At 42.5% G+C, this 18,965-nt stretch overlaps 1 protein-coding gene across 1 annotated transcript in view; it reads left to right on the forward strand.

Annotated features, from left to right (window-relative positions):
* The window catches only part of SHFL (shiftless antiviral inhibitor of ribosomal frameshifting), a 171,602-nt gene that overhangs the window by 77,096 nt on the left and 75,541 nt on the right, over positions 1 to 18,965 (forward strand). Inside the window, exon 3 of the mRNA XM_085600742.1 lies at positions 13,036 to 13,085. Coding sequence (XP_085456868.1) covers positions 13,036 to 13,085 — 50 coding nt within the window. The remainder of the gene's footprint in view (positions 1 to 13,035; positions 13,086 to 18,965) is intronic.

Below are 18,965 nucleotides of genomic sequence, written 5' to 3' on the forward strand. Positions count from 1 at the left end.
ATGCAGCGGATCTCGGGTGCCAGAGATCCCGGGCTGCGCGCTCCAGGTGCAGGCTGTACTCAGACACGACTCGGCTCCACCGCCTTCCGCAGCTCATTGCCGTTTGCCAAACAGGCCCTTCGACACCATGCACGGGCCGCTACACCGTCCGGGGTCAGAGACACCTACCCCACCTCAGGATGGTGTCAGGAAAGCAGCGTCGGCCGTCTCCTCCCTCCAGCTTCTGGAACAATGTCGGATATTGCGGGGTAAAGCGAGGGCCCGGACGAAGCAGAAAAGTTACGCCGCCATCTTGGCCAGCCCCAGACCATGCCCCCCAGGTATAGGCATCTTTATACACAGCAGGCTCAAGCTCTTTAACCTGTGAGTTTTCTGTCCCACATGCATCGTTGCCCTCTAGTGGAGACACTATCTGTGGTATGCATGGTCAGCCGCAGGCCAAGTCAGTTGCGGAACTTCATGCCCTGGAGCTGCATGGTCAGCAGCAGGATTGTGGAGGGAATGGAGGCAGCAAAGAAAATGATGTTAAAAGCATGCTCAATATTATTTTGACTGAGTTAAGGTAGTTCAAGATTTCGCGGGTGCTTGAAATAGCTGTTTTGTATGAGAGGCTATAATTGAAGAAAGCCTGGTACAACTCCTAGTAAGACTGAAGGAGGCTGAGTCTAGAATATCTGAACTTGAAGATAAGTTTATTACAATGCAGAAAGAAGTCAGCCAACTTGAAAAGCAAAGGAGCCTTTTGCAATATAAGAAGGAGGAGCTTCAAAACTGCTCATGACGTACCAATCTTTGCATTGTGGGTGCACCACGGGGGAATGAAGTTCAGCAGGTACCCCAATGGGTTGACTCTTTTATCAAGCCCTATGTACTGCCCGATTTTTTCAGGGATCTAACCATTACTAGGGCGCAGATTGTTCCAAATCAACGCTTTTCCAGTGCAGAGTATCCTCGTACCATTTTGGTCAATTCCTCTGACTACCGAATCAAGGAGCGCATCTTGGCCAAGGCAATCGAGAAGAAACGTTTTTCAACTCCGGAAATACCTCATTGTTGCTTCTTCTCATGCATGTCAGTAGCTAGTCGTTGAAGGAAGTTTGGAAAGATGTTAGATTTATTCTAAGCCCAGAGTGCTCAGGCATCCGTTGTGCAACTGTCCAAACTAAATGTGCTAGTGAAAGGGCACTTTTATTTGTTCACCAGCCTTGGAGCGGCTCAGGAGTTCCTTCAGAAAATGTCGAACTACTAATGAACTATGTCTGGTGTGGTACGCTAAAGTGAATTGAATTACACTTTTGATGGTTAATATTGGTGTGCAGTTGGGTGCAATACCATGGCACCCTTGTCTGCTAGGGAGCTTGGCAAGGAGGTATTGTGGGCAATTCACCCCTCAGTGGAATGGGGTGTTTGGAGGCCTCTGTTTTTCTTTGGGTGGGTGTCAGGGTTGGGGGGAGCACTTATAGCGAGGAAAAAAAAGCTGAATTGAAGTTGGTTTTGATATATTGATGGCCAAGTATGTGAATACGGTGGTTTTCAGTGGATTACATCTTTATAATTATGCTCAAGGTTAGGCTCATCTCTTGCAATGTTAATGGCATTGCAAATAGGCATAAATATGTCTGACTGATACAATGGTCAACATTGCTTTCCTTCCGAGGCAATATTTTTGCAGGAGACTCACCTCAAGAATAATTCCCCCCAGCTTTTTTATTCCAAAGCAATATCCTTATATGTACTTTACTTCGGCTGAATTAGCAGTAAGGGGTGTTGCAATATTTTTAGGTCTCGCCTGTACTTGTCAACGCGCATGTGCTGCTCTCACCATGCGAGGGCCTTTTGGAATCAATATGGATTCCAAAGCTAGATGTGCAAGCGTATAAACGGACAGGAGATGTGCACGCGTACGCGTCGGCAGTCTCAAAGTCGGCTCACCTTTGGGCACAACGTGCGCATGGTGCGCTTTCACTTTCCCTCCCTCCCCCCGGTGTTGGCTCACCGTTCTGTGATTCTGGGCAAGTCACTAATCCTTGTCTCTTCCGCCGTGTTTTCACTTTACAGCTGGCCGCTCTGCCTGATGCTGTGAGATGATCCCTACTAGTAATCTTGTCTGACGCGCTGTACCATTAATGTCAGTCGCTGGGGATGATTTTAACTAAACACGAGTAGCTCTTATTACAGAGGGGGCTGAGGCTCCTTATTGTTTGGGGTGCAAGGGGGTGACCTACACTACTTGAAGAGACGCCATAGCATTAAGGACAATGAAGAAAACAGAAAGGACATGCCTTTTACGAGGGGGAGAGTGAAAAAAGGCTGCGTGATATTTGTACGATCTTCTGCGACTCTTGAGGGGGCTTAGGCACTATATCATGCGAATACAATAGTTAGTGCCACGATGTAAGTCTCTGATGTCGATGAGACTTGTGTATATGTTGCAGCATTGCCATTGAACAGGCACACGCACCCAGTAGGTAGCTTGGTCGGATTAACTATTCTGTGAGTTTTTTCAAGTGCATTACTTGGCCAGCACTCTTACCACAGGCCTTGACTAGCGAGTGGTAAACAGCCCAGACCAGAAACCAGGGGGGGAATCTGCCATCAGTGTGACCTGGTAGGGGAAAACATTATAACTCGTTCTCATACACAACTCAGACACACGAGACGTCTGACTTCCTGCATTAGGCGATGCTGGAATAAGACCGGAAGCAAAGTGACAGAATCCTGGGGCGTAGATGAATGGAATCCGTGGGACACCTTCAGAGATGACTGTTTGCATTGAGCGTGTGCACAGTACATGTGCTATCTTGAACATATTATTGCGCAAGGTGGTACTTAGTAAACCATAGAAAATATTAAGGACACTGGAGAGGCCTCTTGCTTGAGTCTGCTATCACTCACTGCGGGCAAGTGAAGGGAGCACATGCTGTACTAGCTGCCCTTTCATGCTTAAAGAGAGCAATACGACACTACAGCAAGACCACATGAAGCTCACCCTTATTAATTGCAGATCCCTCATCAAACCTAAAATAGAGATCTGTGATTACCTCACTGACCATCAGCCTGATGCAATGTTTCTCAATGAAACTTAGCTCAGTGAGGATTCCACCCCTGAAATACTAGAAGCACTCCTAAATAACTATGCATGCTCAGGCAAGATCGCACTCTAAAAAAGCGCTGAGGTGGAATAGCCATAATTTTTCACCTATCTCTCAACTGCACGCTTGATAAAGTTCAATTAGGAAGCTCCGAGGCGGCCTTTTTTAGCTTAAAGAAGGCTAATGACTCTGCAATAAATGGTCTCCTAATCCATACCCGCCTGGGCTGCCCACCGAGTTTACAACGAATCTGGCCACACATACTAGCCCTTCAATACACCAACTTTATGGTTCTGGGTGATCTAAATCTTCATATAGAGGATCACCTCAAGACTGAGGCACAAACCTTACGTATAGAACTAGCCAGCCTACAACTAGAACTTCAATCAATGGCACCAACACACTGTGTGGGCCATCTGCTGGACTCCAATTTTTCAAACCACCCGGGCCTGGTGGTAGAGCAACCGACCCCTGTCCCATGGTCTGATCACCACCTCATATAATTCCGTATACCCTTACTTAAACCACGCTCTATAAAAATCAGCGACCCTACCCTCCCGCATAGGAATCGGTTCAGGTTCAACGGCGAGAGCTTTTCCAGTGCACTTCAGAAAGCTCCACCTCTACTAAGAAACTAGATTAATATGGCCAGTGCCTCAGTAGAGAAGTGGATTACGGAAGCACTTGACGAGGCAGCCCCCTGGACCACTAAGACACCTCAGAGAGGGTCAAAATCAGCGCCCTGGTTCAACGAAGAGCTAAGCAGTGCTAAACAAGGCTGTAAGTGCCTAGAACGTAAATGGAGAATAGCCTTCTCTAAAGAATCTAAGGAAGCTTATAAAACAGTACACAACAAGTACCAGTCACTTCTCAAAAAAAGGCACTCTATGTTTTATAAAGAGTAAATTGATATGGCAGAAAACTCATCCAAGGAACTGTATGCCACTCTGAAAGAGATCTGATCTCTTGAGAGAACACTCAGGACACCGACCAGCTCCATAGAGCGGTGCAATCTTATTGCAGATTTCTTCCTTCAAAAAATATCGACCATATATAACTCCTTCCCGGAGGAAGCCCGGAACTACTCTACTGAACTAAAAGAGAAATCGACTGAGCTGGGTTTTCCACCCCCAAGGGAGTTTATCGCCCCCCTGCAATAGAGCTTAAGGAAGAGGCCTTAAAAATTAAATCAGGCTCCCCTGCTGATCCAGTGGCACCCGACAGAATAAAGGAGGGCATGGAACTGATAATACCTCTTACACAGCAACTAATAGGCTCATCCTTGTGGAGAGGTCCCTAGGTCATGGAAACACGCAACTGTTATACCTCTAACAAAAAAAAAACTCTGCTACCCCTGAGCTACTGGACAATCTCTGCCCCATCTCGCTGCTCCCCTACATCTCTAAAATCGCTGAAAAGGTTGTGAATAAACAATTAGTGATGCATATTAACTCACACAACCTTCTACATCCTACACAATCCGGTTTCAGAGCATCCTTTTCAACCGAATCTGCTCTCTTCTTTGCAACAGAGACTATACGGAGACGGGTGGATGCCGGTTAGACTGTAGCCTTGGTACTATTGGACCCAAGTCCCACCTTCGACACTATATCCCATAAACTACTTTTGCAGCGTCTACAGGTGTGCAGATTAGATGGGGTGGAACTACAGTGGATGCGGTCCTTCTTGGAAGATTGCGGTTTCCAATTTTTACAGCACCCTCATCGATCAAAAATTCTGCCGCTCCATCAAGGGTCCCGCAGGGATCTAGCCTGAGCCCCACCCTCTTTCATCTGTATATCGGTCCGCTGGCTGAGATTATGGACAATTACAAGATCTCTATGGTGTCATACGCTGACGACACACACCTTGTAGTGACCCTTGTGCAAGACTCTGAGTCAGCGCTACAGTTCTCTTCCTGTCTCAATGATCTGGTCTTATGGATGTCTAACAACTGCCTTAAATTGAATGGCAGCAAGACAGAGGTCATGATAGTCGGGAAATCCCCCTCCATCTGGGGTACAGCCTGTTGGCCCCATACACTGGGGCCTGTCCCTGTGCCCAGAATAGAGGTAAAAATCTGGGAGTATGGCTCGATCCTAAATTCTCTTTCGAGTTTCAAATGAGAAAGGTGGCAGGAAGATGCTTTGGCACCCTTAAGATGCTAAAAAAAACCTTAGACATCCTTCCCGTATCAGCAAGGAAAACCAAAGTACACACTCTGGTGAACTCGCAAGTCGACTACGGGAATGTCCTATATCTGGTTGCGCCAAAAGACTGCCTGAAACACCTCCAACGAATTCAAAATGCGGCGGCACGCCTTGTCCTCCACCTACCTAGATGCGCTCCAATGACGAAAGCTCTTGATTCCCTTCACTGGCTGCCAATTAGGAAGAGAATTCTTTTCAAAGCTTGTGTCATCGGAGGATACAGAGGAAAGGCCCCAGCTACCTGCACGACTTCCTCACCCCGCACAATATTCGTCAGCAGCTAAGATCGACAGGAGCGCATCTACTCAAGATCCCTAGGATAAGAAAGGCAAGGATGGGAGCCCGCTAATTTGGCGATCTAGTGACCAAAAACTGGAACACACTCCCGCTTCTGCTACGTGCAGAGAAATCTGAACCCACCTTTCGTAGAGGTCTGAAAACCTGGCTATACCAACTCTAGTCCGGTATTCTTTCTCCCACTCCTGCCAATGTGCTTCTAGAGCAGGGACACACCTTTGTGGGTAGCCAGGCGCTCTACAAATGAACTATTATTATTATTAGCTCCAAAGGCTCATGGCCTCTGTTTGAGAAACATTTAGAGAAGGCAAAGCAGAACTTAAGAGTGTTTTATAGTCGAGGAAATAAATAGCTCTAAGGCATATCAGCAACGTGTCTATGAGGGGATCAAGCTGATTGGCAAATTCTTGGCCTGGTTGACAGGGTGCTTCGTCAGTCAGGAAGCTAGGGAATCCAGCCACCCATAGGAAAGTTATGGAGGAGCATGAATAGTTTTTCTACAGCATTTTAAAACCTTATATGAAAAGATCTTGCCTCAATTGCCAAATTTTCTTGCCGAGAAAATTACAGTTATCAGCTGAGGTTCACAAAGCCCTTTAAAAAATGCTCAATGCTAAGGGGTGTGTCATTGACGGGTTTCTGACAGAATTTAAACAAATATTTGCAGCAGAATTAGTACCCTTCCTAACTGATCTATTTAATTTTATTAGGGAGGGCGGAGAAGTTCCCTCTACCATCAAGGAATCTAGTATGGTGAGTTTCTTAAAAAAATGTAAGACCCATAGCAATGTGATTTCTTATCATCTGGTTAGCTTCTTGAATGCTGATTATATGCAGCTTATGAAAATATGGGCTACCCGGATTGTTCCCGCTGATCAAGTCTTAATTCATACGGACCAGAGTGACTTTGCTTCTAATCATTTGGTGGCCGCCTACACCAACTTTTTATTAGTGCAGCTGTAATGATTGATGCGGAAAAGGCATTCAATCTGGTTAATTGCGAGGTGATGTTTTATAATTTAAGGAAATTTTGCTTCCCTGTACAATTTATTTCCATGCTTGAGAATTAAAGTTTTATTGACCCCCTGGGTTTTATTGACCCCCTGGCTGTTAGGATTTGGAGCAACGAGGGGATCTGTACATCAGTGCAGAGGATGTCTACGCTGAAGTTGTTCATGGGTGACATTTTATATTTGAAACCTGATAATGCGAATATAAAGAGGGTGCTTGAGTTTGAGGAATTCACGGGGATTGGCTGATATAAATTCAATCATAATAAAACAGAACTGCTCCTTTTCAATGCATTTGTGGGTGATCTGCCCATCTCTCTATAGCAGCTGGTTACTTCTCATAGCCCAATATACTATTAGGGTATATATGTCACGAATACCTATTTACAGCTATCTCAGTTAAATTATATGGCAACCCTGAAGAAGATTCGGGAGCTACTGGAAAGATGGTCACGTCGCCCCTGACAGTACTTGGTAGGGTTGCTTTTATCAAAATTTCTATTTTGCCTCTACTTTTATTTTTGTTTTCAAATGTTCCTATAAAAGTCAGTAATAGCTTTTTTAAGGATCTAGATTCCCTTTTTAGATGCTTTATTTGGAACGTGAAAGCCACTCGGGTAGGTTTGCGCCTACCTCATGTTCCGACATAACATGAGGCGTCACTATTTGATATTTTGGCAAGATCTTTGGAAGTCAGTAGGATATTAGATTTTTCATTTTTAGAACGAATAGTCCAAGAATCAGAAATTAGTTTACCAGCTTTTGTTAAAGTAGCAAAATTGCCAAGGTAAAGCAGGTAGAAGTCGCTTCAGGAGATGGGCAGCCTGATTTCATATGGAATCGCATCCCGCTAGGTTATATGTATCTTATGTTGCAGGAGTGCTACAATTTTGGGTTGATTATTATCTGAAACCAAGATTAGGTATTGGACTCCTGCGACTTAAAAGAGCTTGGTAATTTACTTTTAAAGGGTAAGCTTATTACTTGGCATGAACTTGCGTGGTGTGGCTATCATTGCAATCGTTTTATTCAGAGTTTTCAGCAGATTATTCATTTTATAATTACCAATTGTCAGAAAGCAAGTCTAGACGCCCACCCAGCCATGCGTGCACTTGTAAGATCTAGGCTTCTAGGAGTTCGAAACTGCTGCAGGTTGCCACGTAGTCAAGGGGCTCAGGAACATCTCGCTAGGTTTTTAGAAGATATGGTTGAAAATCCAATGTCCTGTTTCTGAAAGTGATTGGCAGATTATTTTGGAGACCGGATATAAGCCTTTAAGAGTGGCAAATTTTAAGAGAATGTCTTTCATGTCTAGATGGATAGCGTATTATACCCATGCAGCCCTTAACAAGATGTATCCAACAGTTTTGGATCATTATTTTCACGGCCACCAGGCAGATGCTGGGGTTTGGCTTCATATTTTTATACCTGCCAGAAGCTGGTACTTTTTTAGGAAATCTTATTTGCCGCTATTAGTATTGGTCTCCAGGCTAAGATCGCTCCAGAAACATGTGTAGTACTTTTTGGGGTCTCCAGAGCACCACTGTTGACAAATGGGGGTTAGTTGTTTATTTCTATTGCATTTTCGATAGCTCGCTCTTTGATTCTTTAAAATTGGAGAGCACGACTGGTCCCAACACTGCTGGGCTGATGGGAAAAATGCTTAGGGTAAAGATGTTTAAAAAAGCTTTTGCAAAACAGGTCGGGTCTTTAAAGAAGTTTACTGCTATTTGGCAGTATTTAGAGCTAATCGAAAAGATGGTTCCTCACCCGCTACAAATGTAATTTGCAATACCTGTATTGCTGCATATTCTTTTTTTGAGCCTTCCCAGTATGCTCGTACATGCTGTGTTTTTAGTCTCGGTTGAATTTTGATATTTCATGCTCCTTATGATTTAAGAGATGCAGTTACAGGTTTAATGCCAATATATTAAGCAGAACCCATTTGACTTAAGTTGTTTTGGTATGCCACCTGCTCTGTACTGTGAAAGCGCCAGTGCTCAATTTTAGCTGGTGGTTTCCGGTGCTTAGCAACAGTACTTAATCAAAAACACCGGCATCTTTGGACGAGCACCAGTTAAGGACACATTCACATTAATTTATGGTAGTCACAGGGAGATTGTGATTTGCCCAGAATCACAGGATGTTGAGCCGAATCCGCGACTCAAACTTGGTTCCCCATCTCTGCAGTCTGCGGCTCTGGTCATTACGCCACATCCTCTCCCACTTTCATGGTTAGTTGTAGGTTCTGTTTTAGGTGGCACTAACAGGAGAAATGGGCTGGTGCAAGCTGCCTCTTCAAGAGAGCCATGGCACTTATTGTCTTTTTTACAAATGAAACCTTTGGAACGTGCACTATGCCACTTTACTTGTCTTATCATGATTGCACTTTATTTGGGCAGTTTGTATATTTGTCCATGTATGCTGCTCATCTCCTTTTTCGGCAATATGCACTGTCACTTTATCTGTTTCATAAGCACTGTTCACCTCGATATGTAACATGACATTTGTATCTCAAATCTTCTTTTATGAATGTCTATATTTTGTGTACTTTATGATTATGAGACTGTTGCAGGAAATCTGCTCATGCACAGAACTATGCGCAGGACCTCAGTGAATTGCGGTGTACCAAAAACTCATCTCAGTACCCAGAACCCCTATCCGACTAGCATCAGTGTCTCATTCGTTCACCGTATCATCTCGATGCTACCAATGATTAGACAACCCAGAACAAGCGACTTGGGGTACTCTCAGGAATGATGGGAATCAGAAACACCTTTTCGTTATTATTCTCATATCAGTCCACAACAAGAGTAATCAGAGATACTGTAAAGTTTAAAATGTTTATTTTTAACTACGTGCCCTAAGGAGCAGTACTTTGGCTAACATAAGCAGGCAAATGATTAAAAACAAAACCATCGGCATTGTTACAATACCATAGAAAATGAAGGGAGAAATCATATTACAAATGACAGTGGAATATAGCCACCCTCCCTTCATTAGTAAGCTAGTTTTATGAAACTAAAAGAAGGTCTCTAGGCTTGAATGGGGAACCCCATACCGTAAATATCAGCTTAGGTGAATCACATCACAGGATCAGCTCTGCTCTGTGTCTGGAAAAGGTCTTCTCCAAAAGTGTCTGAATCATGCATGCAAATGTAATATTAAAGGCACCCGAGTTTCAGATATTTGCAGCTGTGTGCGTGTTATGACTAGAGCGTGGGCCGATCAACATGAATTCAACAGCATACATTGTTATTTGACCTTGCCGGCTTCTGCACACAATGTTCAGACTAAGGTCGTGGTGCACGTCTAGGGATGTGAACAACAGACCGTTCTCATGTGAAGAAATAGCAAGCAAGCAGTTTTTCTTATAATAACAGCTACCTGCAGTGTCGTGTGCAAAAGCAGCAAGATGGAGTTTTTCATCTAAGGAGCTTATGCTAACATAGCAATGTGTGTATATGGAACTCCGTCTCCACTACAAGACGAGATTACTGGTTTAATGATGTCACATTAAGCGACACCTATTCAAGATGTTGGGATGCTACTGAGATGTTTTTATGCTACTTGCTTTGTACTGTGAATGCGCACGATGCCACTTTACTTGTTTTATTATGATTGCACTTTATTATGGGTTGTTTGTATATTTGCCCACGTATGCTGGTAATCTACTTTTTGGCAATTAAGTGAATTTTTTGCAATATGTCACTTTATACTGTACACATTCGATTTGTGACATGATACGTGGTATCTCAAATTTTATATTAATGTATCCATGTTTATATTTTGTGTATTGCATGGTTATAAGAAGAGAATATTGGTTTAATGGTATTGCAATAAGAGACATCTGTTCGAGATGTTTGGGTGCCATTTGTTAAGTACTGGATAAGCGCACTCTGTCACTTTACTTCTGTTTACATGATTGCACTTCATTAGGGGTAGTTTCTATACTTCTCCCTGTATGTTTTTATCTGCTTTTTGGTAGTATGCACTTTGTCACTTTATTTATTTCATGAGTATTGTATAAACCTTGATTAGTGACAAGGTGCTCTGTATTTCAAATTCCTTGATTGTCTAAGTGGCCATCGAACATTATGATTATGTTTTTTTCTGATATATGATTGTTCTCTGAATTGATGGTATAATTCTGCTTAATAAAATCACAAATAAAATAAGCCACAAATTTGGGACTCGATTCATGTCCCTAACCTCAGTTCTCTATTTGTCGAGGGAGTCGCATTCCCACGATACGACTTTGATCTGACCCCGGGCTAGTTTTTGCGCCATTGTGATGTTTTTTGCAAGTAATAATTGGGAACATCATGAGTTTATTAGTGCCTAGGCAAACTTCTTCATTTCATACAGATTTCCTTAGCATCAATGTGAATTGCTCACAATCAAGATTTTTGTCCTGGTTAGAAGATTCGCATGAACTGAATTTAAGGTTGGCAGGCCGATGGATGAAACTGTTGCAGTAAGGCAATGACGTGGTTCCTAACGTAAGGGAATAGTAAGCACCTCACCAGTAATGAATACATAGTAGTTCTTGCAGTTTGGTAAATATGCAAGTGTTCTTACTTCATAACTGTTAATTAATCGGAGTGGAGCTTGCCTGGCTCTAACATGGCTGCAGGTCCGTAGAGCTCCTACGACCCAGCTCCAGAATCCTTGCGCCCATTGCTAATTTGTTGTCCCCTTTCCCTGGGGTTTATCCTTTGGCTGCCCGCAAGATGCACCAGAGCTGCGTCGCTGCCCAAGAACTACGCAGTTAGACTGCCCTCTGATAGGCGGCCTGCGACGCACATGGTGAGGCCTGGAGCCAGTGTGTGCGGCTGTGCCTATAGAAATAGGGGGGGTTAAATGCACCAGAACTGGAGCTGTATTATAGGGCTGCTCAATGTTTGCATGCTCATTTTCGGCTTCACGGTCCGCATGACCTGCCACATTTGTACATAGAGAGAGATGCTGCTGCCCCCCTCTCCTTGCCCCAAACTCTTTTCTGTGAACCTTTGAGGCGTCACAGTACATTCGACTTTCTTAACTCTACAATTTATGCCTGGCGCAGTTTATTGTCCGAACAGTCTGGCTCCCTATTGTACTCCCCTTGCGTGAGGTTTGAGTGGTGTTCGTGGTTCCCAATTGGCAGGGAGGGGAGTGTGGTACGGGCCTTACATGCTCTAGGAATGGACGGGATGGGTGATAGCTTTCAGGATGGGTTGGTGAGCAGCTGGGAGTCCGTTTCGAAGGGAGCCCAGTCACTGTCACCCCTCACCTGCTTCCAGTATTATAGAGTTCGGCATGCGCTTTGAGACCTATTGGGAGAGGACTTGCAGGAGCACCCAGAAATGGTGCACCTCTCCTCTTTTATACAGTCAGCTACCCCAGTGAGATTGGTGACTAAATTCTACTCTTTTTCGCAGGAAGCAAGGAGGCCTGCTTTGACTAAGGCACAATTAGAATGGCAGACAGTTACAGGAAGGAATATTGATGATAAATGCCTGCAATGCCGTTGTGCTATGACCAAGGGAATCTCCTTAAATGGCAGGCATCGCCTAGTGCACCTCAAATATGGTAATCGTGTGTATTACACTCTAGAGAGATTGAATAGATATGGATTGCGGGTCTCAGTGGAGTGTCCGCATTGTCGTGCACAGAATGCCAGGTATATACACACTGCATGGTACTGCCCAGCTGTTTTAGGAAGCGGTTTTCCACGAACTAAGAACCATTACTGGCTATTATTTGGAACCTAATCCCTTGCTTGAGTTATTGGGGTTTGAGAAAGCTATAAACAGAAGTGTAAGGAAACTGGGGACCATGGGCTTAGTCCTCGCTAAGCGCCTTGTAACGATGCGCGTGGCCCTGCCCAGAGCCAGTAGAACTGGCACACAGACATGGTCTACTGTAATACTCAAGCAGATGTGTATAGTGATTTGCTACCCCCACAGAATCGCCCCATAGGTTTTTGGGGCCAGTATCAAATGTATCTTGTGAGCAAAGAGACTGGTGAAACAAGTAGGAGAAGTTTTAAACTCCTCTTGATTCTTTCTTTGTTAAAACGTTTTCTGTTTCTAATTAAAGGGATGGCCTGTGGCCTAGTAAATTATGCGTAAGTGGTGACAACCCGGCTCTTTACTGTATGAACCTACTGTTGGATTCACCTTGGATACTTATGACCACTGTTTTCTTACATTTCACTCTCACACGATGTACCATTCACAATGTTATGATGTAACCAGCTTTATAATAATGCTTGTATAATTTGTGTCCATAAACAAAATGTATAAAAACTGTTAGTTCGTACCTAAGAAGCCCATATCCAAGGTGGCGAAACCTTTGGTGCTGAATGTGCTACTTAGGATATGCCTTTGTCTGCACTCAAGTGAAGGGAGTGATTACTTTTTTGTTTGGCTTTCTTGCTAGAGTTTGACTCTGAAGAAGTGGAAGCCCTGCAGAATGACCAAGTTGTTAAGGTAAGTTAAACATGATATCAACAAGTAAGTTTGCACCTTGTAATGACTGCTTCCTGTGTTAGATTGCATGATTAGCAAGGTTAGTATTTCATTCACCTCAAGCTGTGTAACCTAAGTTGATGTAGTGTTTACTCTGAAAACGACATTACAAACAAGCGTAGATGAGAGCTAGTCATTACAGTTGGAGTAAAACCTTTTATTTTCACCTTTATCTGTTTTTTCTGCTGCAATGCCAGGCTACAGATGTAAGATGGTAAACAATTTGTGCCAGCCTTATCATTTTGCACAACTCCCAGTGACCACCCAATCTCAATCCTTATGTTGCTGTGCTTACAGTGTATAACTGAGCAGTAAATCTCCCGAGTCTGCACCCACACTTCAAATGGAAAAGCTACAGCTGTAGTTGGTCGCTTGGCCCTCTTTGGTAGCCAACAGGAGTGTTCTTAGAAGAGGAAAGATTCTAACAGGGAGGAAAGGAGAGCAGTGTGCTCCCTGTTAAATTCAGTTTTACTCTGTGCCGGTTATCTGGAGATGGTCCTTTTTCTAATGTTTCACAGTTGGGGGACACATGAAGAAAGTAACAGTCGTTAAACAATTAAAGCTGAGCAGTCTGCTGAATATTTTGTTTAAGGCACAAACCAAAGGATTAAAACATAACATTTCACAGTAGCCCGAGGACATTTTCACTTACGCAGGATAACACAATGCCTATCTAAGCTTTGAATTAAGGGCTGGGATTCCGCCCGGCCTCCAGATGCTGGGTGCAGCTGTTATAGACTAAGCTCACAGCTAGCTAGGTTAGCATTGGGCGGTCTGATATCCAGCAGATGGATATGTGGCGCTCACCAGGGACGCCTTTCGTCTCCCCTTGTTGTTGTGCAGCCTAGCTTTGGAACCCCTTTCAATTGTGCTACGGAATTGGGGTGTCAAGATTGGTAATACATATATAATATATATGTAGATCAATTATACTTTAGTTTATTTCAAGGAATTGGAATGGTTCAAGACAGCATCTGGCCTCCAGATTAATCAAGACAAGATTGTGGCCTTCCTTCTAGGTAGGTATCACACTAGACAATCATTCAGATTCAGGTCTGCAATATGTAGTAGATAAGTTACATTATTCAGGTGAATTGAGAGTATATACCCTGGACAAACTTTGAACAATTGCCGAAGAAGCCGCTGCAGTGCTCTTCAGAATCTTGGTGTATGTAGTGCCACTGCATTTAAAGTAGCAAACAAATATGCAGTCTCTTCCCCCCCACCCCAATGCTGATGCGTGAGGACTGAAAGCTCTCATGCTTCTCTTTCATGGCAAATGAAAATCTCAGTTAGGCATTCTTAGAGAAGGTGGTCCTACGCAAGTGGTGTCTGAGCACCAGGAAGACTTTCATGCATTCATTGTCCTCAGACACAGAGTCCCACGCATCACTTTGAGGAAGCCTCTGTAAAGGCTTTGCAATACGAAAAGTTTTAAATCTACTGATGACAATAGCCTACTATCCGTAGAAAAATCCCTATTTCTTCACTTCTCTCTGAGGTTGGTGAGTTAGTTTTCAGGATCACAGAAATACTTGCTTTTGGACACCTTCCTTACTCCCTTCTCAAGCTGGTGTCCCAAATAAATCGCTTCCTCCTGACAATGCTGTAATTTTATCAGGAGATACTTTATGCCTATTTTCAGCTAGGTAATTTTACAAACCAGTTTTGTCAAGTCTGCAGCCCTCATGTTTTGGCTGTGACCAATAGGCCAATATATTTAACTAGCACTGAGGTCACAGGGCAAATTTAGAGATTCCAAATCCTATTTCAAGATTTTAGAAAAGATTGATGGACTTTCTGTATACCTCTGTGGGATTCTACACCAAACGAGGATTCTATTTCAGAATCTGAACGCAAAAACATATTGACTGTTCCTATGAAGAGAGATTGAGAAAAACGCTTGACATAAATCTACCACAGCAAACTACCTGGCTACCACAGGAATCTAAATCAATATTACTGGAGTATTCGGTACCAAAGAACAGTTTGGAATCACTAGATCGTTACATTTTTGCAGGTCCTGATTTATCTTCCATTTTCCAGTGAACTGTTTTTATTGTGATGATCAGACTTTATATATACTTCCTTTAGAATGCCCTGCTAAATCATGTCATTAATAACAGGTAAAATACCCTCCTCAGTTTCAGAGGTAAGATTTTATTGATGTGTGGGGATGCACTGAATTTGGTTTTACAATGATCTGCACTGGCTCTGCACTTTTTTGTCGGTCCAATTTCTTTTCTTGAAAAATCCCTAGTCTCCTTTTTGACAACATGTCTTCAATCAATCACTCAAATGTCTTAAATAGGTAGCCTTCTTCTCTTCTGTGAGAATTGGGAACTGTTAAATTCTTTCTCCTTGTGATTTTATTTTAAAAACAAATTCTTCACCTTTGTCTGAATACCAACACCATCCGGTATACAGTAATTTACACAATTGTGTTTACAAAGGAGATCTCTTCCCAATTAATGGTCATTTATGATTGAGCCTTTTTTTTCTGGGACATTAGCTATCCTATTATTAGTTTCTTGTTTATTTGAAATGTCTACAACTTGGACTTCTTTTCTCGAGAGGGGCTGGTTGTAAATCTACCCCAATCTAAACGTAGAGCGGGTAGCACTTGTGTCGATCACAAATGACACTGGGTGACCATTCACTTCTCCTTCCACAAAAGGGCTATTCTGGTCTAGCTCTAGGACTGCACCAAGCTTTATAATCCTTCTCCCCTCTCGAACACCGTCTTCGTGCCGAACTCAGTCCTATGGGAATTCTTGAGTCTACGTACAAATTGTGAGAAATTATCATTAATCACTAAAGGTTTTTTGCAGAAATCTGAATCTGTTGAAAACCCTGCATATTATTTTTATTGGCTGTTGCATGAGTGGAGCTGAAGGCACACAGAATACAAGGCAGTACAATATGAGTATATTTTGCACTTATGTCATGTTGGACTGAGGCAGTTAATTATATCATCCCACTCTATGCCCTCTGATTCGTACTCTGCTGCATTGGGGAAACCATGTGTGACTTATTCTAAAATATGTTTGGGGTAAACTTACAATCCCATTTCCAGAGACCAATTTTCCCTCATCCGTGCATTAATAATATGCACAGATGCAAAGTCCTTAGTCTTGCACAAATTAAGCACCATTTCCTTATGCATGAACACCTTGCAGTCCAGCGCCGGAACCAAAACTAATGACAAGTGGCTGAAAAGCACCCGGACCACTCTTAAGAAAACATTTAGTTTGGGCAACCATCAATTTCTCGATCATTGTTTTCTTGTTAGTTTTACTACAGTACTTCACATAAGCCAAAATCTCATCAAATGATTTGGCCTGCCAACTCAACATACTTTGCTGAATATGCAAACTAATTTCCGAATGCCTTCCCAAAGCAAAAACAGAAACAAATCCAGATATTCAGTTCCACCATACTGTTTACAAATCTGCTTCAGTCTTTCATTAAATGCATGCACTGATTCGTCTGATTCTTGTCACTCCCGTGATCTTGACCAATTTGCTTATTTCTGGAGAACCTTTCTTTTCCTAGGCTCAATAACCTCATTATATATATCCATAACAATTTGGAAAGGCTCATTTTGAGGGCCGTCTCTCTGTGGTCTTTCTTCTGGCCACTGTATTATTGGCTTGCATTCAGTCCACAGATCTCAAGGCACAACAATTCAAAATAAAATATCCAGATATGTCCAAAACACATTTGATATGGTCACAATCCTTTCGAACTCTGTATGCTGCTACTTGGGTTCCTCTCACAGCTTCAGCACATTCTTTGTAAATGTCTAAAGATCACTCCTGATCAAGGTACATGTACACATGCTTCTCCCTCAACCACCACTTCACATCCAGAATCACTCGCACTGTTCTCCGTTTTACTCTTTTACAGCACCTATGACTTATCAGATGTTACCATCCATTCTTTTCTGATAATTTTTCAGGTCTTCCCATTCTCTAATCCGCTCTAGTAATTCTGTGAGAGTGTCTTTCAATGTTTTGGAATTTTGATTTATTAATTAAGTAATTTACAAACAACCATATATTTTATTACTCACAAATTATTTTGAATCCACTTTTTAATTTTCTAGCCAATTTCTGAAGTTTATGAAATGTAAGATGAGAATGTCTTTCTGCTTCTGTACCCAAAACTGCCAGTTTTTATTAGACATTGAAATTGTGTCCATAAATTCTTGTTTCTACCATTACTTCCAAATCTCCTGTAAGTTTGAAAGTATCGGTCTCCACCACTTTCATTTCACTATGTGAAGACAAACTAGATACCAACTCCTCTCCTGACACTAGCCTCTCCCGCTCCTATCTCTTCTACCTTCCCTTGTATATGAGCCTCATTATACTGAAGTGGTCTCATTTTTATCAACTATCTGCCCATAAACTCATCTTCTCCCTTACCGATTTGTGCTTTTAATATTTTCTCATGTGCTCTCTCATTCGCTACAAGGGTTCAAACTGTGCAGGTCTAGGCTGTAGCTTCATCTCAAACATGGCACACCTCAAATTCTCAATATTTTTCACTTCAAATGTACAACGCACAGGAAGTTGTAACTTTTTATTATCAGCAGTAATTCGGTTCCATTGTTTAAGCCACACACTTATATGTAGTCCATGGTACAAGAGTATTTCATAGGTGGGGGCAATTGGTGCAGAGAATATCTTCCATTCTCTGAAGTGCACCCATTGTAATCTCAACCCAACACACAATATATGCAACAATAATAAAACCCATAACAATTCCATTTCAAAACAAGACTTGAAACGCAGTATGTAAACCCAAAACACATAGACCTTTGTCTGCCTGCCGAGATACAGGACTGAAAATCAAACTCGCCACAGAAAAAGGGACAACCCCCTTAGTGCTTTCAATCATACCAACTATGTCCTTGACTAGCAGTAACCCACCTTTAGAGTCAACGTGTCTATCCTCGTGCACAATATAAATTGCCAGCACTATCCAGATTAGTGCCTAGAACTAGAATATTAAGGGCTTCATAGGAATTTAACCCATAACCTGACATGACGCCACATGCCTTTCCTGCAGACAACCTCAATATATTATTTTGAGATCTTGGATTTCCTTAAACCTTACACACAGATCTAAAAACCTTTGCACATAGATCACATAAAATCATATCTCGTCATCAAAAGCAAAATTCAGACTGCTTCAGAAATGTCATAACACACTGTATGCCTTGCACACCCTCTAAAACAATTAACTCACTTCAATTAACACATAACACCACCACTCAACTATGCTATCACAATCTGCACGAGACAACCCACCACACAAGATAATCCATGTAATGCCAGGATTATCTAACTACTGGCAATTTAGGAGTGCACATTTTTAATTACTTTTTGAACCAAAATGAACTCCTACTGTGGTACCTGTGCATCAGTGTGGGATGGATCATCTCCTATGAAACACTGTACAGGTCATGGAATTCTTGTATGGAACACACTTATGTCATAAGGGTGTGTTAGATAGACTATGCCATAGAATGTGGGGGGTGGCAGTTACTCCAGCCTTGATGGGTGGGATCTTCTGAGGAATAAACAGCCTTTGAACCTGCCATTGCATCTCGAGTTTCATTGTACCCAGATACTACACCTACTAATTTTTACCAGACCTTCTTTTAGATTAAATTCTTCCGTACATTTCATGAAGCTGAGAATTATCTTACTTGTTTGTGGACCGTCCAACATCATTTCTTTCTCTTGACTCAGATGCCTCTTCTCTTCTTCTCTCTCTTAATCACCTGGGATGAAAGGAGTTTATAATGCAGCTTTGTTTTCTTTCGATAGT

This window comes from Triturus cristatus, chromosome 4_2 (assembly GCF_964204655.1).
Source record: "Triturus cristatus chromosome 4_2, aTriCri1.1, whole genome shotgun sequence".
Classification (NCBI taxonomy): domain Eukaryota; kingdom Metazoa; phylum Chordata; class Amphibia; order Caudata; family Salamandridae; genus Triturus; species Triturus cristatus.